General features: G+C 54.4%; 5 protein-coding genes across 19 annotated transcripts in view; 1 reads left to right on the forward strand and 4 right to left on the reverse strand.

The window, feature by feature from the left end:
* The first annotated feature begins 40 nt into the window (after window positions 1–40).
* On the forward strand, window positions 41–2,867 carry RNF5 (ring finger protein 5). The gene is made up of 6 exons (XM_001164301.5): window positions 41–729; window positions 1,615–1,633; window positions 1,725–1,837; window positions 1,951–2,005; window positions 2,083–2,200; window positions 2,303–2,867. The coding sequence occupies exons 1-6, from the start codon at window positions 590–592 to the stop codon at window positions 2,398–2,400; spliced, it is 543 nt and encodes a 180-aa protein (XP_001164301.1). The 5' UTR covers window positions 41–589; the 3' UTR covers window positions 2,401–2,867.
* A 175-nt stretch (window positions 2,868–3,042) lies between these two features.
* On the reverse strand, window positions 3,043–6,671 carry AGER (advanced glycosylation end-product specific receptor). Of its 7 annotated transcripts, none has more exons than XM_009450976.3 (11): window positions 6,246–6,671; window positions 5,956–6,062; window positions 5,630–5,825; window positions 5,399–5,463; window positions 5,189–5,276; window positions 4,916–5,098; window positions 4,643–4,773; window positions 4,322–4,463; window positions 3,680–3,706; window positions 3,425–3,551; window positions 3,043–3,313 (listed from the first exon to the last, which is right to left on the reverse strand). In XM_009450976.3, exons 1-11 carry the CDS (start codon window positions 6,388–6,390, stop codon window positions 3,217–3,219), a joined length of 1,308 nt encoding a protein of 435 aa, XP_009449251.1. In that variant the 5' UTR covers window positions 6,391–6,671; the 3' UTR covers window positions 3,043–3,216. The 7 variants fall into 7 exon arrangements, with proteins under 7 accessions (XP_009449251.1, XP_009449248.1, XP_009449255.1 ...); XM_009450973.3 differs by having other exon boundaries at window positions 5,351–5,463; XM_009450980.3 differs by lacking the exon at window positions 3,425–3,551 and having other exon boundaries at window positions 3,598–3,706; window positions 4,322–4,411.
* Window positions 6,672–6,813: 142 nt separating this feature from the next.
* PBX2 (PBX homeobox 2) lies at window positions 6,814–12,629 on the reverse strand. 2 transcript variants are annotated; one of them, XM_001163141.7, is made up of 9 exons: window positions 11,765–12,620; window positions 10,794–10,867; window positions 10,326–10,573; window positions 10,035–10,225; window positions 9,716–9,851; window positions 9,310–9,463; window positions 8,881–8,969; window positions 8,672–8,758; window positions 6,814–8,542 (listed from the first exon to the last, which is right to left on the reverse strand). In XM_001163141.7, the coding sequence occupies exons 1-9, from the start codon at window positions 11,983–11,985 to the stop codon at window positions 8,450–8,452; spliced, it is 1,293 nt and encodes a 430-aa protein (XP_001163141.1). In that variant the 5' UTR covers window positions 11,986–12,620; the 3' UTR covers window positions 6,814–8,449. The 2 variants fall into 2 exon arrangements, with proteins under 2 accessions (XP_001163141.1, XP_063668430.1); XM_063812360.1 differs by lacking the exon at window positions 8,881–8,969 and having other exon boundaries at window positions 11,765–12,629.
* A 206-nt stretch (window positions 12,630–12,835) lies between these two features.
* Window positions 12,836–17,589, reverse strand: GPSM3 (G protein signaling modulator 3). 3 transcript variants are annotated; one of them, XM_518379.8, is made up of 4 exons: window positions 14,542–17,589; window positions 14,218–14,320; window positions 13,779–13,978; window positions 12,836–13,573 (listed from the first exon to the last, which is right to left on the reverse strand). In XM_518379.8, exons 1-4 carry the CDS (start codon window positions 14,581–14,583, stop codon window positions 13,436–13,438), a joined length of 483 nt encoding a protein of 160 aa, XP_518379.2. In that variant the 5' UTR covers window positions 14,584–17,589; the 3' UTR covers window positions 12,836–13,435. The 3 variants fall into 3 exon arrangements, with proteins under 3 accessions (XP_518379.2, XP_063668434.1, XP_063668433.1); XM_063812364.1 differs by having other exon boundaries at window positions 13,779–13,940; window positions 14,542–15,004; XM_063812363.1 differs by having other exon boundaries at window positions 14,218–14,342; window positions 14,542–14,992.
* The window catches only part of NOTCH4 (notch receptor 4), a 29,245-nt gene continuing 22,382 nt past the window's right edge, over window positions 16,915–23,777 (reverse strand). For 5 of the 6 annotated variants that reach the window (XM_054686783.2, XM_054686784.2, XM_054686781.2 and 2 more), the window contains 9 exons: window positions 23,217–23,600; window positions 22,931–23,106; window positions 20,997–21,216; window positions 20,720–20,801; window positions 20,492–20,630; window positions 19,372–19,667; window positions 18,998–19,145; window positions 18,397–18,494; window positions 16,915–18,223 (listed from right to left, as the gene is read on the reverse strand). In XM_054686783.2, coding sequence (XP_054542758.1) covers window positions 17,495–18,223; window positions 18,397–18,494; window positions 18,998–19,145; window positions 19,372–19,667; window positions 20,492–20,630; window positions 20,720–20,801; window positions 20,997–21,216; window positions 22,931–23,106; window positions 23,217–23,600 — 2,272 coding nt within the window. In that variant the 3' untranslated portion in view covers window positions 16,915–17,494. The remainder of the gene's footprint in view (window positions 18,224–18,396; window positions 18,495–18,997; window positions 19,146–19,371; window positions 19,668–20,491; window positions 20,631–20,719; window positions 20,802–20,996; window positions 21,217–22,930; window positions 23,107–23,216; window positions 23,601–23,777) is intronic. The other variant, XM_054686780.2, reaches the window with a different exon arrangement.

Here is a 23,777-nt window from a genome sequence, read left to right on the forward strand (position 1 = left end):
GGTGGAACAAGAGAAGGTTCAACCCTCACAGGATTGGCCCACCCCCGTCCCGCCGCGTGCTGCGCAGGCGCGTTTTACCTAACCACCATTTTCCGTCAAGTTCTAGCCAATGAGTTGATTTGGAGCCATACGCTCCAAAGTCCAATAGCAATCCGGACATTCTCTAAAAGAGGAAGCGAAGGAAAGAAAGGGGCTTATAGTGGGCGAGGTCTATAGGTAGTCCCGAGCAAATTGCTTATGGCTTTGGTTATGACTGACAACTACTCAGACGAATAAAGCCCTCCTTGGCCAGGCGACAGGGTGTAGCGAGTTATTACCAATCCCTTGGCATTGCACATTGACTTAGACCGTATCAGCCAATAGCCATTGTGCGAAGGCAGGACTGCACTAACCTTTTCCCGCCCCTACCCTTTGGGCCAATCCTTTCTTTTGAATTCTTTGTGACTGGCAGGCATTCAGACCAATAGTGATTAGGAAACCTTGAAGCCTGCCCAACGATCGTGGGCAGGAGGTGGTTTCTGGTTTGTTGGGGCGTGTGTATGTGTATTTGGGGGGACTGAAGGGTACGTGGGGCGAAACAAAACCGGCCATGGCAGCAGCGGAGGAGGAGGACGGGGGCCCCGAAGGGCCAAATCGCGAGCGGGGCGGGGCGGGCGCGACCTTCGAATGTAATATATGTTTGGAGACTGCTCGGGAAGCTGTGGTCAGTGTGTGTGGCCACCTGTACTGGTGAGAATCGAGGAGGGGGGCGGGAGGTGGTGGGTCTCGCTTATATACTGGAGAGGCTAGGAGCGAATAATCATACAGTCATACAGATAATCGGAGGGCACGTTCCCATAGGTGAAGCCCGACAGGAGACATAAGACTTTGCTGGTATGTGTGGGTGGGAGTATAGCGGTCGAGATCTGTGGAAAGAAAGGTCTTAGGAACCAGGAGCGGAGGCATGTGATGTGCTGAGAAGAGAAGGTGGGGCGGGGAGTGGCAGGACAATGTGAGACCCGAGCCACCTTACCCCAGAGAAGTGAGGGGTCTTAGCTGTGCAGGTGGAAACAAGTGAGACACAAAGGTTAAGGGAGGCACGCATCAATTGAGTCGGGGAGAACCAGGAAATGTGGATCACATTCAGATGAGATCTGGGAGGGGGCTGGTATAAGGGCACTGTGGAGAGGCAGACTTGAAAGGTTAAAGGGTCGTAAAGATAGGGACATTATTGAGCTTGAAAGTGAGTAATGGGGGAATGTGCTAGTAAAGGGGTTTGGTTTGGAGTGATGGGGTTGGGGTTGAAAAGAGGAGACCCGGAAAGAGGTGGCTGAAGGAAATTAGAAATTAACTTGAAAGGCAGAAAAGAGAGGGCACGAAAATTTGTATGTGTTTGTTGGGGAGAGGAGAAAGGAGAGGGTTGAGTGTGTTGAGGATGGACAGAGCTTTAGGTGTTGGAAGATCAGACAAGCAGGAAGGCTAAGTTGGCTGGCATGGTAGAGGTTGCAGAAAATCTGAAAAGCAACAGCAGGTTGCTTGGGAAGAGGGGTTAGATGGGATTCTGCGAAGTCTAGGGTCTGTGTCTCTCTTTTCTGTAGCTAGTTTGACCTTTTTTTTTTTTTCTCCCCCATCCAGTTGGCCATGTCTTCATCAGGTGCGTACTCAGGAGATGAAGTGGGAAATGGGGAGGTCTGAGGAGCTGTAAGACCCTCTTGTATACTGGAAACCACTTTTTTTCTCCCCAGTGGCTGGAGACACGGCCAGAACGGCAAGAGTGTCCAGTATGTAAAGCTGGGATCAGCAGAGAGAAGGTTGTCCCGCTTTATGGGCGAGGGAGCCAGAAGCCCCAGGATCCCAGGTGAGAGACTGGAGGTGTTGCTTAGGGAAGATTGAAGGCTTCTGCCCTTGGAAAACGGTGTGGAAGATGAGAGGAGAAAATTCCCTGTTAACTTTCTCTCTCCATTTCCTCAGATTAAAAACTCCACCCCGCCCCCAGGGCCAGAGACCAGCTCCAGAGAGCAGAGGGGTGAGTCTTCTTGTCCAGTTGTGTCCCTTCCTTGACAGATTTGCCGGCTTCCTGTCTGACTTTTTCCGCCTCCCTAGGGATTCCAGCCATTTGGTGATACCGGGGGCTTCCACTTCTCATTTGGTGTTGGTGCTTTTCCCTTTGGCTTTTTCACCACCGTCTTCAATGCCCATGAGCCTTTCCGCCGGGGTACAGGTAAGAGTCACACTCAGCTCCCATCAGGGAGCTCTGTGAATCCCCTCAGGCCCCCTCCCAGCCTAGGAGCATATGCTTCCACAGCTTTCCTCTCTCCCACAGGTGTGGATCTGGGACAGGGTCACCCGGCCTCCAGCTGGCAGGATTCCCTCTTCCTGTTTCTCGCCATCTTCTTCTTTTTTTGGCTGCTCAGTATTTGAGCTATGTCTGCTTCCTGCCCACTTCCAGCCAGAGGAGAATCAGTATTGAGGGTCCCTGCTGGCCCTTCCTTACTCCTGGACCCCCTTGACCCCTCTATTTCTGTTGGCTAAGGCCAGCCCTGGACATTCTCCAGGAAGGCCTGGGGAGGAGGAGTGAAGTCTGTGCATAGATGGGAGAGCCTTCTGCTCAGAGGCTCACTCAGTAACGTTGTTTAATTCTCTGCCCTGGGGAAGGAGGATGGATTGAGAGAATGTCTTTCTCCTCTCCTAAGTCTTTGCTTTCCCTGATTTCTTGATTTGATCTTCAAAGGTGGGCAAAGTTCCCTCTGACTCTTCCCCCACTCCCCATCTTACTGATTTAATTTAATTTTTCACTCCCCAGAGTCTAATATGGATTCTGACTCTTAAGTGCTTCCACCCCCTCACTACCTCCTTTAATACAAATTCAATAAAAAAGGTGAAATATATTGATGGGATCTCTTCCCAAGTTCGCCCCCAACCCCGACAGAAGCATCTTCTCCCCAACTTGAGTAGATGTTTGGTATAGTATGGTGAAGTATGGGGGTGAGTCCCTTTCCTTCAGGGCCCTCAAGGGTATAGGGGTGAGGTTGTGTCTCATACACACACACAGACACACAAGAGCAAGATGTGTCAGGTGTTTAATCATCATTGTGGGGGGCTCTGGTTGTAGAAGAAAGCTTGGCAAGGTGGGGTTATACAGGAGAGAGATTATACAGGAGAGAGTTGGTCTGAGGCCAGAACAGTTCAAGGGAAAAAGAAAAGGGAGCTGATGGATAGGATCTGTCTGTGGGCCCCTCAAGGCCCTCCAGTACTACTCTCGCCTGCCTCAGGTTCCTCCGACTGATTCAGTTCTGCACGCTCCTCCTCTTCCTCCTGGTTTTCTGGGGCCTTCCTGAGGAGAAAGATTGGGGGGAATGCGGCACGTTGTCGTTCCACCCCCCGACCCCTCTTCGCTTGCTGCCTGGAAGCCCTAGGTCTGAGGGGTCTGGCTTTCACCACTCACCTCTCCTCTCCTTGGCGTTGCCGCCTTTGCCACAAGATGACCCCAATGACCAGGGTGGCTGTCCCCAGGCCTCCCAGGATCCCCAGGGCCAGGGCTAGAGTTCCCAGCCCTGATCCTCCCACAGAGCCTGTACGGAGACAGGGAAAATTGAGAGCACAGCCACCACCACTCACCATTCCTTTCTTGTTGACCATCCCCCCAGTCACATGTGTTGGGGGCTATCTTCTGCTTCCCTGACTTTATCAAACCCCTCACCTGCAGTTGGCCCCTCCTTGCCTGGTTCTGGAAGACAAAGTTGGATCCAGTCAGAAAGGAAGACTTTGGGTTGAGAGAGAGTTATTTAGTGGGAGCCCCAGTGGAGTCTTTCCCTTTCTTTTTTTTTTTTGAGATGGAGTTTCACTTTTGTTGCCCAGGCTGGCATGCAATGGTGCGATCTTGGCTCACCGCAATCTACGCCTCCTGGGTTCAAGCAATTCTCCTGCCTCAGCCTCTCAAGTAGCTGGCCTCCCAGGTAGCTGGGATTACAGGCATGTGCCACCATGCCTGGCTAATTTTGTATTTTTAGTAGAAATGGGATTTCTCCATGTTGGTCAGGCTGGTCTCGAACTCCCTACCTCAGGTGATCTGCCCGCCTCAGCCTCCCAAAGTGTTGGGATTACAGGTGTGAGCCACCACGCCCAGCCGTCTTTCCCTTTTTTTAGCTCAGAGGGAAGAAGGGAGAGGCTTGGCTGCTCTCTTGGCAGAATTTGGGTGGGGCAGGGGAGGCTTGGGTGTGGGTGCAGGGAGGGAGAGGTGGGGTGGCTGTTAGGGATAAGGCCAGAATGGGGCAGGAAATTAGAGCCTGTGCTGTCCTGCACCCTAGTCCCAGGGTCTGTAGGGCTTGGGGAGAGGTCTCACCGATGATGCTGATGCTGACAGCACGGCTTTCCTGGGGCCCGTGGCTGGGATGGGTGGCCACACAGCTGTAGGTTCCCTGGTCCTGAGGCCCTATCTCAGGGAGGATCAGCACAGGGCTGGGGGGAAGGGGCAAGGGCACACCCTGGTGGGGGAAGGGGAGAGGAGACTATTTCAAAACCCTTGTCTTTTTGTCTCCATATCTTCAGATACCCTCTCTTCCTCCTCAGCTCCTAGCCTGCCTTTCCCTCGTTAGCCCTCTGCCCTCCCTGTTGCTAGTTATGGTTCACCCTACCTCCCAGCCCCTCTCTCCAGGTCACTCACATCCTTCATCCAGTGGATTTGAGGAGAGGGCTGGGCAGGGACTTCACAGGTCAGGGTTACGGTTCCACCAGGAGCTACTGCTCCACCTTCTGGCTCCACCACCAATTGGACCTCCTCCAGAGGCACAGGCTCTGGGAGTTGGAAGGGTTTTGAGGTGGAGAGTTACACTTGTGAGTGATCCCAGTGGCCATGGGCTTGACTCCCTCTTTCCCTAAGGGTCAGACTTCCAGAACGTGCTCACGTGAGCTTGGGGCCCTCCCCACCTATGCTCACCCCAGACACGGGGCTGGATGGGGGCTGTGCGCAAGGCCCGGTGTCGGGGAAGGCCTGGGCTGAAGCTACAGGAGAAGGTGGGACGGGGATCTCCTCCCCGGGCTGGGGTCACCATTAGCTCCGACTGCAGTGTGAAGAGCCCTGTCTCAGGGTGTCTCCTGGTCTGTTCCTTCACAGATACTCCTATGATGGGAGGATAAGACAAATTATCCCAGGGTGGGTGTGGGAGTGAGATCAGGGAGAAGGCAGCTTGGGGGGCACCTTAGGACTCACCCTTCTCATTAGGCACCAGGGGCTTCCCATCCAAGTGCCAGCTAAGAGTCCCTGCAGGGTAGCTTCCCTCTGACACACATGTCCCCACCTGGGGAAAGAGTGGTGACCTCAGAATCCTTTGAAAATGAGAGATGCCACACACCCACACCCACACACACTCGCCTCCTGTTCACAGGGCCGTTTTCTACTTCTCCTGCTTTCTTCCACTACCTTATTGGGAACACCAGCCGTGAGTTCAGAGGCAGAATCTACAATTTCTGGCTTCCCAGGAATCTCTGAAGGAGGAAAAATCCAGTCAGAGGCTGTAATTGTGAAGGTTCTCAAACTCTGTGTGTGGAAATGAGGCCAGTGGAAGTCAGAGGCCCTCATGGGCCAAGGCTGGGGTTGAAGGCTTTTTCTTAGGTAAGAGGGAGGCCTTGGAGAAGACCCTGGAATTCTTACGGTAGACACGGACTCGGTAGTTGGACTTGGTCTCCTTTCCATTCCTGTTCATTGCCTGGCACCGGAAAATCCCCTCATCCTGGATCCCGACAGCCGGAAGGAAGAGGGAGCCGTTGGGAAGGACACGAGCCACACTGTCCCAGGGGCCTCCTCCCTGGGGAGACAGGACCTTCCAAGCTTCTGTCCGGCCTGTGTTCTAGAAGCAGAGAAGCAGGGCCTAAACAGTGCAAGGCCTTTGGGAAAGGACTGTGAGGCAGAGTGACGGGGATCCAAATTATTGCTGGTCTCCCTGGAAGTTGGGAGGCTGCAACAGGAGCCCCGCTTACCAGTTTCCATTCCAGCCGCTGGGGTGGTTTCTTGGGGGCCCCCTTACACTTCAGCACCAGTGGCTCGCCAATCCGGGCTGTGATGTTTTGAGCACCTACTACTGCCCCTGGGAGATAGCACCATGGTAGTGGGGCAGGAAGGGAATGAGGGCTAACAAAATTTGGACAGGGTGGGTGAGGGACCTTGAAAGGCACTTCCTCGGGTTCTGGGAAAAGTTCTAGGACAATTGGGGTGTGGGGTTAAAGTGCTTTCTGCAGGGAGGGTCAGTGGGGTTGGGGGAGTGGCTCACCCCACAGACTGAGGACCAGCACCCAGGCTCCAACTGCTGTTCCGGCTGCCATCCTGCTTCCTTCCAGGGTCCTGGCTCTGTCTGCCCCTCTCCCTGCTGTGGCCTCCGCCCTAGGTGGGGCCTGCACCCTCTCTCCAGCCCCCATCTTTCAGTCGTCTTGTCACAGGGAATGCTAGGAATTCATGCCTTTGGGACAAGAGTCCTTCAGGTACTAGAGAAATAATTATCACCCCACCCCTGGGCACTACCAGCCTCTGGGTACAGTCACTTCCCTGGGGGATGGGGAGTGTACCCTCTAGGGTCTCATTCCCTCAGAGCCCCCGATCCTATTTATTCCATCAGTCCATCAGGGCTGCCTGGTGACCCACTGGAGCCCCATCTTGATTGCGCAAAGTTGCATCAATAGGGTTCAGGCCAGACTGTTGTCTGCAAGGGTGCAATTGGGCCTGCATCATGAAGGCAAGGCTGGGGAACAGGAGAGAAACCTGTTTGGAGCTTCGTGAAAGAAAATCATTTTTTTTCTGGGGTTTCTCATGTTTTTTGAAAAAAATTCTCAACTAAACCCAGGGAAAAAAGAAATTTCTTTATTTAAAACTGCATTTTGTTTTTTTTCTGTGAAACTACACAAGTTTACAAGTGAGGAGAGAACTGCCCCTGGCCCATGCCTCCCACCCCCCGACCCATCACACTTCCAACCTGTCCCCAGTCCTGCCCGGATCTTTAATGGGAGGGGTTCCCCACTCTGACAGTCTTGTAAAATCCTGAGAATGTCTGAGGGGATCAGATGGTAGGGTTCAGGGCTGAGGATGGGACAGTGTTGATGTTACTTTTCCCCCACATCTGGCTTTTTGCAACCTCCTCCCTCTCCCTACCCCTTGATTTTGGTGTGACAAAAAGATACCTCATTTATGGGGAAATTGAGGAAGATACATATACAAGCACCCCAACCCATATTTAACATATTTGGCAATAACTCCCTTCCCATTCTTCCCCCTCCAATTTTCAAATAGTAGTTTTTTTAAAAATTAAAGACATGTCACTCACAGGGGAAGATGGCATCTTCAATTTCCTCAAAATTACTGAGTCCAGCCCTGCCCAAGGGTTGTGGGAAGAAGGGGGATGAGAGGCCAGCAGGGCAAGCCCTTCACTGCCTCCACATCAAATGCGGCAGAAACCTGCCTGCATGAACAAAGAACACCTAAGGGATTTTAGGGGGCAAAGCTTGGTGCCCTGTAAAATTTACTTCCTGATGGACAGGCCTGGAGCCAGGGGGGCCTCTTTACCAGTTCTGTTTGTCCCCCTTTCTCTTACCAGAACCCCTTTGGCTATCACCCCTAATATGGGAAAGTAAGAAATAAAAAAAAAGACAAGAAATCAACATATTTATAAAAAAAAACAAACAAGCTGCTTCCCCAAACTAAATTAAAAATTAAGAACCACCACCACCACCAACAACAACAACAAAAACAACAACAACAACAAAAAACAGATGGATCCCAGGGTTTCTTTTTCTTTCTTTAAAAAAAAAAAAAAGTTCAACCCCAAAGCCCAGTGAATAATTCCCTAAAGTAGCAGAAACTCCCTCCGAGGTAGATATCTGAGTCAGACACTCTCGTCCACCGAGCGATTCTATTGGTTTAAGATGAGCTGCGTATGAGGTAAGTAAGCCGTCTGGAGGGGCGGGGGTGGGGATGCATGGGGGCGTGGCCCATGTCCTCTGTCCAGAAGTCATGTCCCCATTTTTGGCATCTCTGATTGGGCAGGGCTGGCGTCTCCACAGATTCCAGAGCATACAAGTGGGGTGGGGAAGGGAAAGTGGGGGAGCCCAGGAGAGAAACAGAATAGTTGCAAGTGGGAGTATGTGTGTGTGAGGTGTGGGAGAGGGAGAGAGAAAGACAGGAGAAAAAGGGGTCTGAGAAATAGGTTTCTGGGTATGTGTATGTTTCTGTGTAAGAAAGAAAGCGAGAGAGGAAAAAGATGGAAAAAAGGGAGAGACAGACCCCACACTCCCCTTAGAGGCCCCATTCTTCCTGCCATGTAATTAGCACCCCCAGCACAGAGAGAGTCTCGTTAGGGAGGGGATGACCCCATTGGCCCTTCTCTGTCTTGTGCTTCTCCTGTATTGGGGTTTGTCCTCTGGAAGCCTGCGTCCTCTTCAAGTCGCCTTGTGAGAGCCCCCACCCCTGTGACCCTGAGGGGCAAGATCAGTTGGAGGTATCAGAGTGAACACTCCCTGGTCCCTCCGTTGGGGATGTCACTGAAGAGGGGGTCACAGCCTCTTGCCAGCTGCCATTTGCCTGAAAGGAGAGACAGAGTACAGAAAACAGAGAAGGCCCTGGGAACCCTGTGTGGGCACAACATTACTAGGGAAAATGCCCCTCTGTCCTGTGAGAACTGGACAGAGAGGAGCTTCAGGATCCACTCACCCTCATTTCCCGTGGGCTGTACATCTGGCCTCCCCCGAGGTTATCCCCATAGCCCCCTGGCCCCATCGAGTGTCGGAGTGATTCCACCTGTAGGCAGCAGAGGAAGGTATGACAGTGAAGAGAAGCCTCAGAGGAAAGAGGTCTTGTATCCTAAAGTAGAGGAAATGGAGTTGGGGAAAGCCCTACTTGAGAGGAGATGGGCATCTGACCTGGGAAGCAGAATAGGAATCTCCGTTGAGCCCAGGCATCCCCAGAAACATGTCTCCAGATCCTGAGAGATTGAAAGAGCCGCCAGAGCCTTGTGGGGGCAGAGAGGGAAGAGTGTAATAGAGCCCATGATGGTAGAGGATGAACCACAACTCTCAACTCTTGTGGGGACATGCTACTATACTCCAATTATCCACAAAATAACATTCCAACACACAGAAAGAGCAGGCTGTTCCTTGGCCACCCGTGGGAAGAAAGGCAGAACTAAGATCACTGGAATGGCCTCTGTCCCCTGACATCTCCAGCCTATCTCAGCTCGGTCCCTCTCACCCCAAAAGGCCCCCTCTCTGCTATGATCCTGCCTAGATAGGAAGTGGGAACAAAAGCAGGAAGTGTGCAAAACAGTCAGCCGGGGTGACAGTGGGATCCACCTGCAGAGGAAGGGGGTGTCGGGGAGCTGGTGCGGCTGTGGCCCCCCTGGGTGACTGACACGGCGGTCTTGACAGCATAGATGTTTGCCTCCTCTTGGAACTTTCCGATGTTTTTCTTATAGCGAATCCTCTTGTTGCCAAACCAGTTGGAGACCTGTGGGGCAGAAAGGAGGGTCAGGTAGAAACATTTGCCTCTGAAGTCCTTCACTGAATAAGATGTGAGTGACAGCATTTTTTTTTTTTTTTGCTTCCTGGTCTCACTATGCTGTTGCCCAGGCTGGTCTCCAACTCAAGTGATCCTCCCACTTCAGCCTCCCTAGTAGCTGGGATTACAGGAACACACCACTGCACCTAGCTGAGATGCGTGCACTTTGCCTGACAACTCCTCCCGCAACCTCCATAATACCTGAGACACGGTGATGCCACACTTCTTGGCAAGCTCCTCCTTGGCCTCCTCACTAGGATATGGGTTACTCAGGTGGGAGTAGAAATACTCATTTAGGACCTCAGTGGCCTGTTTGCTGAAGTTACGGCGCTTTCGTCTACAGAGGAGGGAGAAGAGCGGTGAGGAGGATGTTGATGTTCTGGCAGGGCTGTCACATGGCATGACCCCAGAGTCACCATTGTCATGGAGTACCATGTTGTGCAGCATGGCAGCTCAGGGTCTTGGAGAGGAATGGGAAGGAGCCCAGTGCTGGGGGCCAGCCTGGGGTCCCTGGGCCCACCTGGCATCCAGGAAACGGGAGCGCAGGATCATCACAGCCTCGCAGGTGCTCTGCTTCAGCTGCATCTGGATGGCGCTGAACTTTCGATGGATGATGCTCACCATGCGTTCCATCTCTTTGGGGGCCACGGGCCTGGTGCGGCTCTGCTCCCTCAGCAGGTTCATGACATGGGTCGTGAACTCATTACATGCCTGTAGTGGGGGCCAGTGGGCTGGTGAGGAGGAGCCCTTTGACCATGGGATTCCCCTGCAAGAGCCCTTCCCTCCACCCACCCAAGCCTCCTCTCCTTACCTGCTCATACTTCTCCAGCTCCGAGTGGTATATGTGACGGATCTGGGCAAGTTTGCTGCGATAGTCCGAGTGTTCGATGGAGTTGTCAGGGGACACGCCACCACCAGAGGCTGCAGCGGCTGCAGCTGCTGCTGCTGAGCCGCCCCCTTTCTCGGGCCCAGCCACACCCTCTGCCAGAAGCATGTTGTCCAAGCGCATCAGCTGTGGGTCCACTGGCTCCTCCTCCTGGGAGCTCCGAATGCTGAGGCCTAGCATGCAGGCGAGTGGACTTAGGGACCCAGAGACCCCGATACCCAGTGCTCAGTCCTCCTGGTGCTTCCTGGAGAGCCAAGTTCCCAGGCTTTGGTTCCTTCCCCAGTCCCCCTGATTCCTTACTTTCCTCAGGGCCCCAAGTTGTCACACTCTAGCCCTATAATGAACAGGGTTCTGTTCCCAGAGTTGAGCAATCCGGGGGGGGGGCCCACATACCGGTTTTCTCCTTGATTTCACACAGGACGCTAAAGAGAGCAGGCTTCATTCGGTGGCAGTTTAGGGCGTGTTTCCTTGGGAGGAGTGGGAGTGGGGAAAGAGAAAAGTTGAGGAGCTAGAGAAACAGAGCAGGGGGCCTGAGAACAAGGAGGGAGGAGGGTCAATCTGCGGAGGGAGGAAGCGGATTGGGGGTGGAATGAGTTGGGGGTGGAATGAGGAGTTCTTGGGAAAAGATCAGCTCCCAGAGCATGGGGAAGCTCCTCAGCTTCAGGGAGACTCAGGGAAGATGCAGGCAGCAGGTTAAAGGCTGCGGGCTTTGGGAGATGGTCTAGAAAGGTAGGAGGAGGAATCTGGGAGTGGATGGAGAAAGGAAAGTGACTTGGTAGGTTTCAGAGAGAGAGAGACAGAGGCTGGGGTTGAGAAGAGTCAGAGTTTGAGGTGGCAGAGTGGGGCTGGGGGTGCCGAGCTAACTGGGGAGATCAGTGTAGGGTGTGTGAAGGGGTCCTGGGGCTGAGCAGCTGGGAGGCTTTGATGCACCTAGTGTCTGGCTGAGCAGTGGAGAGGAGCTTTAGGGGCTCTGGAGAGGGTGTGGAGGTCTCCACATCTGGAGAGAATGAGGGGGCTGGGTGGAGAGTTAGGGGAGAAGATAACGTAGCCCAAGAACAGTTTTTTAGTCTGGGAGCCAAAGGGGGCTCCCGGGGATGGGGCTGTTCCAGGAGACTGCAGGGGTCGGCAAAAGGTTAGGAGTGGGGAGCCGGGCCACCGGGGGTTCCCTCTGTGAAGGTTTCAGGGCCTGGGGGTGAAGGGAGGTTTGAGAGGGATCACTTTTCTATGGGCTCCCAGGAATAAGGAGAGAAGAGAGCTGTTGGATCCTGGAGAGGGCCCTGGAGTTGGGGGGGCTCCCAGAAGATTCAGAACATGTGAACGGGGTTTGCTGGGTCTGTGTGGGGTCCCGGGGTGGGGGCACTCACTTGGCCTGGGCCTCGTCCAGGCTCTGGTCGGTGATGGTCATTATCTGCTGCAGAATGTCCCCGATGTCTTGCTTCCCTCGGCCTCCCGGGACCCCCCCGCTACCCCCACCGGGGTCTCCGCCACCGGGAGGCTCGCCAGGGCCCCCAGGCTCCCCACTCACCAATCCCAGGCCCCCCCGGCCCCCGCCTGGAGGGGGCGGCCCCAGTAGCCGTTCGTCCATAGCTGGGGGGGGGCCCTGAGGCCCCCTCCCTGCTCCGCCCCTCCCCCCGCCTGGTTACTTCTCCCCCCAAACTCGCTGGGGCCGCTGCTCCCTCCGCCCCAACCCCCGCCCGTCTGCCCCCGGCTCCCGGCTCCCCCGGGGGTTCACCCCGGCACTGAAGGGAGACCTGGGATACCGGCTGGGCCCCCCACAGGAGACCCCGGCCCCCGGCGGCGGAGAAAATGGAGCCGGAGAGAGAGAGGAGGCCCAAGCGGGGGTGTGTGTGAGAGAGAGGGAGGAGGGAGGAGGGAGAAGGGGGGGAGCGAGGGAGGGAGGCTGGGGGAGGGGAGCCGGGGAGGAAGAGGAGGGGAGAAGAGAGGAGGAACAGGGAGGAGCTGGGGGCGGAGAGAGAGACATAGAAACAGAGGAACTGAGACCGAGTGGAGGAGGGGAGAGGGAAGAGGGGATGAGGGGAGGAGACGGGCCATCTGAAAAATATGGGAAAGCCCCCTGGCTGGACTTCCGCGGCCTAGGAGTGGGGCTGTGTTGGCGGCTGGGGGCGTCTGTCACCTGGGTCCTGAATCAGGGATCTAAGCGATGTGGACTCAGGCCGCTGGAATGCCTGGGTTCACCGGCAGCTCAGTTCATATTTCTTGTTCTAATGACTCCCCTCCCTGTTCTACTTAATTAAAACCAGAAGAGGGGGGCTGGGGGAGATAATTAGGGAGGTCTCCAGCCGCTGCTTAATGAGCCAGTAATTAACCAGCCAGGGAAGGGAGCTGGCCTCTGGCCAGACTGGGGAGAGAAAAGGCCTCTGGCCTCACCTTCCTACCTTTCACCCCGCCTGGGCCCCCCAGATACCAGTCTGCAGTCCAGAGGGGAATTATATTTATTCATACAACCAAAACATCAGACAGACTCAGCAGCAGTGGGGAGGGAGGGTGGGCAGGGCTGAAGGTCCATTCACAGCCCGTAAACCCCTCAGTCTCAGGGATCGGGGGTGCTGGTAGTGGGACTGGGAGAATAGTCTTAATCTCTCAGGTGCCCACCCACCTTCTCTTCTTACTGGGAGGAAGGGTAGAGCTGTCTCTCAGGTTATAACCTCTCAGGTGGAGGCCTGAGCCCTCAGACCCTAGTGCCTAGTAGCTTGACAATTGGTGGTGTCCCCACAAGTTAGGGAAAAGACTCCCAGCCACTCCTTGAGATGGGTGCCTGGGATCCCCCTTACTGCCTCAAGCTCCCATGGACCTGTGGGCGGGGAGTTAAATCCCCGTTCCACCTCGCCTGTTCCCAGAGTTTGAGGACTTTCACCCCGTCCAGTTCCCAGGGAAGGTGATGTGGGAGATGAATATTGAGATTTGTGCCGTGTCCTTCAGTCTCTGGTACCCCTGCCAAGCAAGAGTTGAGGGCATGCAATGGGCTGCCCAGCTTTGAGACCAGTGGCAAGGAAGGGCTGGTTGGGGCTCAAGTCTCAGCAGGTGTGTGTGGGGGGCCGGGACCTTTGCTCCTCCATTCGACCCCCACCCTGAACTCTCAGCAGCAACTCCAGGAGCTCTTGCCCCCCTGGGGGGAGGGGAGGCTCTGACCGCTGGGCTTCCATCCGCTGGCACTGGAGGAGTGGAGGGAGAGGGAGAGCTTTGGTGAGGGTCTGAGGGGAGGAGGTTCTTGAGAGGATCAAGGGTTGGTATGGGGAGGCATATAGGAAACCTGTGAAGGCAATGGGGTGCCTAGGGAGAAACAGGAGTAGAGCCCAAAAGAGAACAGGGGCCAAGAGACCAGGAGGCCTGGGTTTGCCTCCTGGGGGGATGTCTTACCTGGTGACTAAGGATAGTGCTGTAAAGCTGTTCTCTGTCCTCGAGAGGACGGAGTGGGGCAGGGGCTAGGCTTGAGGGGTTTTGGGGGGTGTAGAAGGTGGCCCTCTGCTCCTCCAGGCGGCGGGACTGGGCTTCAGCCACCAGGTCCAGAAGGAGTTCAGTCTGCAGGGAGAGCAGGGAGGCCGAGCGGGGTCCCAGGGCTGGGGAGAGGGGTGTGGAGGGCTCAGAGACCCAGAGAGGTTGGCAGACAGGAGCCGTGGGGGAGTGTGGACAGGGTGATGTGATTAGGGACTTTGGATCAGAGGAGAGGGGGTGCAATGGGGAATCCCAAGGGGAGTCTGGAGGAGGTGGGGAGAGGGCCCACAATGGAGTGGGCCTTGGTAATGGGGTCAGGATGTGGGCACTAGGGTCGGGGCTCTCCCTGGGTGGGTAGGGGTACCTGTGTGGCGGGTCCCTGGAGGAGGAGGGGACGGAGGAGCAGATCGCCAAGGCCGAGTGGTGGAGTTTGGAGGGGGCCAGCCTTCCTCATCCTGAGGGGGGCCCTGATGCCAAAATATGTCCATTCTAGTCAAGCAGTGGTGGTTGAAGCGGGAGGAGTGGACAGGGGGCTAGGCCAGTGGCCCGTTTCCTCTCTGTGTGTCTCTGTTCCTGCCTCAGTTTGCCCAAGCCTTTCAAGGCCCCTGTGTCCCTACATTTCTGCCCCAGGTCCTCTCACCTCCCTTCTTTCCCAGTGTCAGCCTCCCCAACCCCGTGCCCAGCTCACCTGCTCACCATCCTCTTCTTCCTGGGGTCTCTCAGCCTCCATCCCCTAGAGGGGAGAAACTGGTGGGGGAGGGGTGGCTGGGATTTGGGAGGAGGGCTGGAACCTTGGGTTCCTGAGGGGAGTGGGGGCTGGAAGGGGTGGGGGTGAGCTGGGGGCTGGATGCCTGGGTACTGAGCAGGAAGCTGGGTTCCTGGTCAGCCCCCCCACGGGCCCCGCCCATCCCTGTCAACTTCCTCCATTCTCTTTTCCCACCCAAACAGCTTGTTCAGTCTCTCTCGCCCCAGGGCAGCACCGAGACTGGGAAAAACTCCTCCAGCTGCAGGAGTGGAGGGGGCTCATGGTGGGGAAGGACTCCTGGCGGTCTCATCTCCAGAGCCTCAGTAGCCCCCTAATCCCTGGCTCTGCTCCCTCCACCCCACCTCCTCTTCTGCTCTTTCTGTCAACACAGGAACTAGCTACACAGGAAGTGGTTTCACTCCTCAGAATCCCCCTCCCCCCAGCCAGGTCCCTTCCCTCCCTAAGATAGACCCTGGTGTAGGATTTGGCCCTCCCGATCTTCCCTCTTACTTACCGGGACTGGGAGGGGCATGGTTCCAGTGGGAAGTGGAGGATTCAGATCCAGGGATGTGGAGCTCTCAAATATATACATAAAACCCTAGCACCGGGTCCAACACATAGTAAGTATTCAATATATATGTATTGAATAATCATCCCTGACCTCTAGGTATTTATAATCTATTCAGGAGATGGCCGGCTGTGGTGGCTCACACCTGTAATCCTAGCACTTTGGGAGGCTGAGGCGGGTGGATTGCCTGAGCTCAGGAGTTGGAGACCAGCCTGGGGAACATGGTGAAACCCCATCTTTACTAAAATACAAAAAATTAGCCGGGCGTGGCCACATGCGCCTGTAATCCCAGCTACTCAGGAGGTTGAGGCAGGAGAATTGCTTGAACCCGGGAGGCGGAGGTTGCGGTGAACTGAGATTGTGCCACTGCGCTCCAGCCTAGGTGACAGAGCGAGACTCCGTCTCCAAAATAAAATAAAATAAAAAATACACTCTATTCAGGAGACAAGATGTGTACCAAATAGAGTACAGGAAGGGTTCATTTTGGAAACTTACAGTTTAGTGCAGACAAGGGGCAGGGGAAAGCTTATTTTGGGCATAAGAGATATAGATATGGAAAAATGAGAGGCTGAGGTAGGAAGATTGCTTGAGCCCAGGAGGTTGTGGCTGCAGTGAGCCATTTGTGCCACTGCACTCCAGGCTGGGCAACAGAGCAATACCCTGTTTCAGAAAAAGAAAGAAATGAAATGAAATTGAAAAGGGAGAGGACTACCTCTCTGGCTTGGTCTTTGATCAATGCTAATCAGGCTGGTTGGCATCAAGGAAGGAGCAGGGCAGACAACCATTTGGTACCTCTAAATGGCAACCTGTCATGTTAGGGAGTTTATAGCTGAGTGATTTGGAATGTGAAATGTGATGAAGAGATCTGGTCCTGCCGCTTATTCCTTGCAATCTTGGGCAGATCTCTGTGCCTCAATTTCTGAGTGAAATAGGGTTTTAATAGCACCTACTTCATAGGGTTGATGTATTAATAATGTAATAAAGCACTTGATGCATAGTGAATACTTAATAAACTGTAGATATTATTGGCTTTCAAAATGCCTCATGACTCCATGTTTCAAACCTAGCAACATATTGCTGCAAGGTGGACAAAGTTTCAAGATACTCTCTCCATCTACTTGACTTGTGGCCTTAGGAATCTTCTAAGTGGCCATAACTAAAAGCCCTAGGATGAGGGACAAAGTGTGTGCATCATCTAGTGCAGTGGTCTCCTACCTTTTTGGCACCAGGGAAGAGTTTCGTGGAAGACAATTATTCCATGGTCGGTGGCGACGGAGGGCTGGTTTCAGGATGAAACTGTTCCACCCCAGATCATTAGGCATTAGATTCCCGTAAGAAGCGAGAAACTTAGATCCCTTGCATGCACAGTTCACAATAGGGTTCGAGTTCCTATGAGAATTTAATGCTTATGCTGATCTGACAGGAGGTGGAGCTTGGGCAGTAATGCTTGCTCACCTCCTGCTGTGTGGCCCAGTTCCTAAGAGGCCATGGACCAGTACCAGTCTGCGGCCCAAGGGTTGGGGACCCCTGACCTAGTGTGTGCGGTTTCTCCCTTGGCTACTAGATTCTTGCTTTCAGATAATACCCTAAATTATCATAGGGCCCCTAAATATACTTATTCTTGCTTTTAAACTATACTTACATCCTCCATCCAATCCAAATGCTGAGCCAAAAGCACAAAATGCTGACATTATGCAGTCACTCCCATCTTTTTTCCCATTCTTCTCCCCAATTCCTCCAAAAAAAGGTAACACTTCAAATCAGCTTTATTATGGGTGACAGATTTAGGGTTCTTAAATAGCGATAGCAGTGGCTAGAAGAAGCGCTTCATCCCCGCAGTGGAGTTCCTTTGTTGTGAGGGGAGGGAATGCAAGGAGTCATCAGCGGGGGTGGCCCTTGGCCACTTTTCAGCACCTACACAGTGCCTGGCACATAGTAGGTGCCCAATAAATATTTGTCAGCCATTTGTGGGCAGTGGGGACAATGGATCATAGGGGCACCCTTTGGAAACCATATATAGGAAAGAACATCTTACATCCCATATGCCTGCAATTCTTGGTTCCAACTTAGGGGTATTTCCACTCCACTCTGCCCTCCTGTGGCCTGTCTTATTTTCTGGAGGAGGACTGGGCCTGCCTCATCCTAGCATCTTAAACCCTCTTTCCAGAGCTGCAGCTTCTCCACGTGGAAGATGCCTGCTCTGGTGGGCATACATTCATTTTAGGAGAGAAACTAAACTGACAACCCTTCATTTTGGGGGCTCCATCTTAAAACCAGGAAGGCCTTCCAGCCTGCCTTTTAATGGGTAATCATTTTTGGAATTCCTCCCTACCATGTATTCTTCGATTTTTTACCCTCTCCTCCTTGGTTTATGGGCATTTCTTGGAGGGCTGGGGAACCACAGTCAAGTTGAGGTGATCCCCGCTCCGGGGACGGAGTAAGGCAAGGAGGCGGGATCGGAATGTTGGAGGCAGAACCGCAAGCTCCCAGGGCCACCCAATCGCAGGGCCAGTCATCCGTTGAGACCCTGCCTCCGCGCCCGGCAGCCACTCCGTATCTTCCTCGCATTATCGCAGGGTTGGGCCGAGGCCCGCGCATGCCTGCAGAAAACCTACGGCCGCGAGGGGGCGGGCCTCCTCCTGCTCCTACTCCCGAGAGGCTCCGGCAATGAGAATAGGCCCCGCCCCCCCGCGCAGCCAAGTCTACGGACCAAGTCCGAGCCTGCAGACAAGCTCCGCCCCCACGAGGGCCTGCTCCGGCTGACAGCGTCCGGCAGCGCGGCAGAGCCCCGCCCCCATGCGGGGGCACGCTTACTGACACCGTCCGTGCGAGCGGGAAGGGCCCAGCCTCGCGGCCCGGCGTGGCTTTGTGACGGGCCTCTGGTGGCCCAGCCCCTTCCAGCAGCGTCAGCAGATCCCAGTGGTTACGTTGGTGAGCGACGTCCGCGGGCGCTAGCCCAGCCTGGTCCCGCAGCTCTCGGGCTGCCCCCAGCCCCAGCAGTAGCTGGGCTACTTCCACCGCTCCTTCCCGCGCCGCCAGGAATAGCGGCGTCTGCTCCTGTACAGAAGAGCCAGGGCCGATATCAGGGAAGGCCACGCCCACAGGACTGGGCCTTTCTGCCTTCACTTGCGCGACCACTGGCCCCTATCCCTTCAGGCTTTGCGGGTTACCGCACTTTCCATCTCTCGTGCGCCTGACTGTTTTGTGGGAAGCCCTCTGTCCCATCTAACCCTGTTGTCCTGGGCATCTTTATCGGCTCCGGCCTGGAGAAGCGAGCGGGCGGCTCGGGCGTTGTTCACGGCAGCAGCCCAGTGCAGCGCAGTTTTCCCTAGGGGACGACGTGGGAGGTTGTTACCGCAGTTGGGGGCCAGACGCCTGGGTTCCGGTTTCCCACGGGTTCTGGCCTTGGGGGAAGGGCTATTCGGGCCGGCTGGTCCCTCAAAGGCGGGAAGCGTTGCCCAGGAGACCACCGGCCTGCAGGAAGTGTTGCCCTGGTGACGTCACCAGTGCGCGGGAGGGACAATGGGGCATTGTTCTGGGGTCGGTGAGACCGGGAGACAGTCTCCCCCCACGAGATTCCCCCCCTTTCCACAGACACTGTGTTCCATGCCAGTTCCCCAGTACGCTGGAGCGGAGGGCCAGTGTGGTGTTTGAGGGTGGGAGTTGGGGGGGGGAACTCACGCGGCCCGTACTTCCACCGCATCTCAGATTGACCGCCGTAACAGCAGGATGAGAGGGAATGCCCCTCTGCTACACCTATATTTTGCACGCTATCTCCCACCCCATCTGCTCAACTTCTCTATAGCATACATCACCCCTTCCTCTACATACCCCATTTATCTCTGGCCCCCACGTCTGCTTGGGCTGCAATCAGTTCTTCAACCAGGTCTTCCACCGCCAGCCTGGCAGCCAGCATCAAGGGTGTGGTCCCGTCCTCTGTGCGAGCGTCCACTGCAGTTTGTCTGCTACGGAGCAGAAGCTGGGGAGACAGAGGGCCAGTGACCCCTGGGGTACCTTGGACTGCCAACTCGAGTTCCTTACACTTTTAACCCCACTCGCAATCCATATTCAGCCATCCTCCGCAGTTTCCCTGTCAGGTTCCCAATCACACCAATTTCCTCCTTGTCAAACTCTAGGGGATGCTTCTGTCCAGCTTTACTTGTAAGCTCGCCCCATTCCTTGTAGGGACCTCAGTGTGTGCTAACCTGGCAGACCTCCCGAGCATCAGCAGCCACAGCAGCATGAAGGGGTGTGCGCCCTGCCCGGTCTGGCTGGTTGGGGTTGGCTCCAGCCTCAAGGAGGCGGCGGGCAGCGGTTGGCCGGGAGAATCGGGCAGCCAGGTGCAGGGGGGTCTCCCCAGTGCCCACGGTGTGAGCCTGGGGACAGGCCCCTCCATCCAGGAGAGGTTCCCAGGGCTCAGGACATCCCAACCATGCCCCTTGGAAGGTCCCGGACTGTACTTCCCCACAGCAAACTGCTGACATCAGGGGTGTCACCCCATCTGTTGGTAAGACAGAGTAATGGGTCAATCTAAAGGACACAGCAAGGGGGAAGGGACAACATGTAAGCTCAGAGAGAATCAAAACCTGAGGGGTTGGGAAGCTAAGTTCTGGCTCTGTGTGGCTTTAGCCAAGTGACTTTTCTACTTTTCTCTGACTTCAGTTTCTTCCTCTGTAAAAGGAACCTGCAGCTTAATTCTCTGACATTCCAGGGCAGTGGTTTTCTCTTTTTTTTTTTTTTTTTTCTGAGACGGAGTCTCGCCCTGTCACCCAGGCTGGAGTGCAGTGGTGCGATCTCGGCTCACTGCAAGCTCCTCCTCCCGGGTTCACGCCATTCTCCTGCCTTAGCCTCCAGAGCAGCTGGGACTACAGGCGCCCGCCACCATGCCCGGCTAATTTTTTGTATTTTTAGTAGAGACGGGGTTTCACTGTGTTAGCCAGGATGGTCTCGATCTCCTGACCTTGTGATCCACCCGCCTTGGCCTCCCAAAGTGCTGGGATTACAGGCGTGAGCCACCACGCCCGGCCTAGCAGTGGTTTTCTCAAACGAGTCTGGATCAGATTCACCTGAAGGGCTTGTTAAAACAGATTGCCTAACATTTTAAATTCCTGAGTCAGTAGCTCTGTAGTGGAGCCCAATAATTTGCATTTCTGACAAATTCCCAGGTGATGCTGATTTTGCTGTCTGAGGACCACACTTTGAGAATCATTGTTCTAAGGCACTCAGTCTAAAATTAGTTCCTCTAGTTCTGATATTAAAGGACTCTCTGATTCTAATAGGGTCAAAGGACTTTTTTTTTTTCTTGGTCTGGGTTGACTCACATACCAGGTCCACGGGTGTCCAGGTCAGGGGCTTCCATCTCAGATTCCTGGGGAGGAGTTAGCATGGCTGCCTGAGGGAGCGCCCCACAGCCACCACTCAGAGACCAGAGCTGGCACGTGGAGGGTGGGCCTGTTTCTTCAGCCTTTGGGTAAGAGCAAGGATCAGTGAAGGTTGATTTACCCTTTCATCCCTTCCATCACCTCCAGACCATTCTTGCCCCAGCCCTTTCACCTGGCCCACCTCCTCTCCCTCCTCAGGGCCTGAGCACATCACAACTCCATCCTCATCAACTTCTGCCTTTGGCTTCAGTGCCCTGGAAGGGAATGGGTGGGTAGAGGTTACACGGAATTATGACCATCAGGGTCTCCAAAATTTCCAGCAGGCTTCCCACCCCCCTCTCCTTCCCTTATCTTTGACTTCTGCAATAGTATTTCTTATCTTTTCTGATTGTAAATATCGCCATAGGAGAGACTCCCCTTCCTGAGCCTGGGTTTCTCCTCATTCTCACTTGAGACCAATGCTGTCCTCGCCTAGCGGGGGCCGGCGTCGGTGGGGAGCTGACTGAGTCCGAGGCCGTCGAGTGAAACCAGGGGGCAGCCAGAGAGCTCCATGCTCTCGGCGTCGACGCCGGATGAGCTGGAGGACGAGAAGAGCCCCTAGGGCCAGGAGAATCACCCCGGCCACTGGGGAGCACAGCACAGGCCAGGGAAGCTGGTTGGCAGGGGGTGCTGGTGGGAGAGACAGAGTCACAAAGAGAGGCCACTCCTGGTGAGACTGATTACTATTGGGAGACCTTTGGACAAGTTTAGTAGCCTGTCTTTGCCTCGGTTTCCTTATCTGCAGAATGGGGATGATAATATAGATTGAGGTTGGGCACAGTGGCTCATGCCTGTAATCCCAGCACTTTGGGAAGCTGAGGCAGGTGGATCATATGAGGCCAGGAGTTCGAGACCAGCCTGGCCAACATGGCAAAACCCCCTCTCTACTAAAAATATAAAAATTAGTGGCTGGGTGTAGTGGCTTACTCCTATAATCTCAGCACTTTGGGAGGCTGAGGCGGGTGGATCACGAGGTCAGGAGATCGAGACCATCCTGGCTAACACGGTGAAACCCTGTCTCTACTAAAAATACAAAAAATTAGCCAGGTGTGGTGGCGGACACCTGTAGTCCCAGCTACTTGGGAGGCTGAGGCAGGAGAATGGCGTGAACTTGGGAGGTGGAGCTTGCAGTGAGCCGAGATCGCGCCACTGCACTCCAGCCTGGGCGACAAGGCGAGACTCTGTCTCAAACAAAATAAAACAAAAAAAAAAAAACAAAAAAAAAAACAAAAAAAAAATTATCAGGGCATGGTGGCATGCCATTGTAATTCCAGCTACTCAGGAGTCTGAAGCAAGAGAATTGCTTAAACCCAGGAGGCAGAGGTTGCAGTGAGCTGAGATGGCGTCACTGTACTCCAGTGTGGCTGACAGAGTAAGACTGTCTCAGAAAACAAACACACAAAAAAAGGCTGAGTATCCATAATCCCAATCCCAAATCTGAAATGTTCCAAAGTCTGAAACTTTTAGAGTACCAACATAACGCTCAAAGGAAATGCTCATTGTAGCATTTGGATGTTGTATTAGGGATGCTGAACCAGTAAGTATAATGCAAATATTCCAAAATAAAAAAACCCAAAATCTGAAACACTTTTGTTCCCAAGCATTTCAGATAAGGGATACTCAACCAGCAGTACGTGCCTCATGGGGTTGTGGGGGAGGATTAAATGAGGTAACAATGTAAAATGCTTAGAGTAAGGCACAAAGTACGATATAGCAGTTATTTTTCTTTTTTTTTTTTTTTGAGATGGAGTCTCCCTCTGTCGCCCAGGCTGGAGTGCAGTGGCGCGATCTCGGCTCACTGCAAGCTCCACCTCCCGGGTTCACGCCATTCTCCTGCCTCAGCCTCCTGAGTAGCTGAGACTACAAGCACCCGCCACCACAGCCGGCTAATTTTTTGTATTTTTAGTAGAGACAGGGTTTCACCGCGTTAGCCAGGATGGTCTCAATCTCCTGACCTCGTGATCCACCTGCCTTGGTCTCCCAACGTGCTGGGATTATAGGCATGAGCCACTGCGCCCGGCCTATTATTCTTTCATGTACTATGAATTGTCTGATACAAAGACTATTAGGTATTCTCAGTCTGGTAGAGAAGATAAACCATCCCTTTGTTGGAGGGCTATGACAGAGGTTAGGATAATGTGCTTAGGGAAATAAGGAAGGAGACTGTAGAACAAATGGGCCAGTGGGAGATTCAGTTAGAGAAAGCGGGGTTAGGGAAAGTAAGTCCCCACAAAGAACATTTTCAGTCTCAGCTGTCCTGTTTGATTCAGCCTCCATTGCCTGTTGCTAGCATGAGAGCTGGCCTGGGAACAGAGGTCAGAGAAAGTGGCAAGGGGTCACCTACCGGTCCCTGCATGAGGGTGGACAGCCAGCAGTGGTCCAGGCAGCAGGGGCTCCAGGGCTCCCACTGCAGCCATCGCAGCAAGGAAGCGGAGTAGAAGCCCAGGGTCCCAGGGACAGCGGGATGCCGGGTGGTCAGGGCCACAGCGGGACAAATCCACACCCATTACCACCACAAACCTGTAGAGGAGGCACCTCAGAGACCTCTGTATTGGTCCTTGGCTCCCTTTCCTCCCTCTGCCCTCTTAAAAAAACTGGTGTCTGGCCCTTCCCTCCACCTAGCTTCTTACCCAGCACTGAGGGAGTCGGTCTCCTTGCCCAGGGGCTGCGTTTGAGGGGCTGCTCTCTCCTGATAGGTGGGGTCCCGAGTTCCTCCTAGCTTTTCTTCAGCCCGGGCCCCAGGATAGGGGTACACCATGTCCCTGCCGTCACGATCCTTCCTTACCCAGAGTCCTACCCTCAGAGTCAGGGACAGCACCCGGGCCAGGGCAAACAGCTGCTGGTCTAGGGCTGGGGGGCTCAGTACCACCAGCAGGGCCAGGGAGGGCCCCCACTCTGGGTCCCCATCTTCAGGCCTGCAGTCACCTCCATCCCAGCCACACTCTGCAGTGTTGCAGCCTTTCTCACAGTGCCCGTTGTGGAAGTGATCATGGCAGTACTGGTCATAGGCTGGACTGTGGGGTAAGGAGAGGGGGACTCAGGACCTCCCTAAAACCTGACTCTTTTCTTCACCCTAGAAAGAATTCCCCATATTTTGTGCCCTCTAGGGCTTTGGTTGCTAAGTGGGGGCAGCTGTGGAGCAATGAGCTTAGTCAAGTCCTGGATGGTAGTCCAGACACCCCAATGTCTGC

The sequence above is a fragment of the Pan troglodytes genome, chromosome 5 (genome assembly GCF_028858775.2).
Source record: "Pan troglodytes isolate AG18354 chromosome 5, NHGRI_mPanTro3-v2.0_pri, whole genome shotgun sequence".
Classification (NCBI taxonomy): domain Eukaryota; kingdom Metazoa; phylum Chordata; class Mammalia; order Primates; family Hominidae; genus Pan; species Pan troglodytes.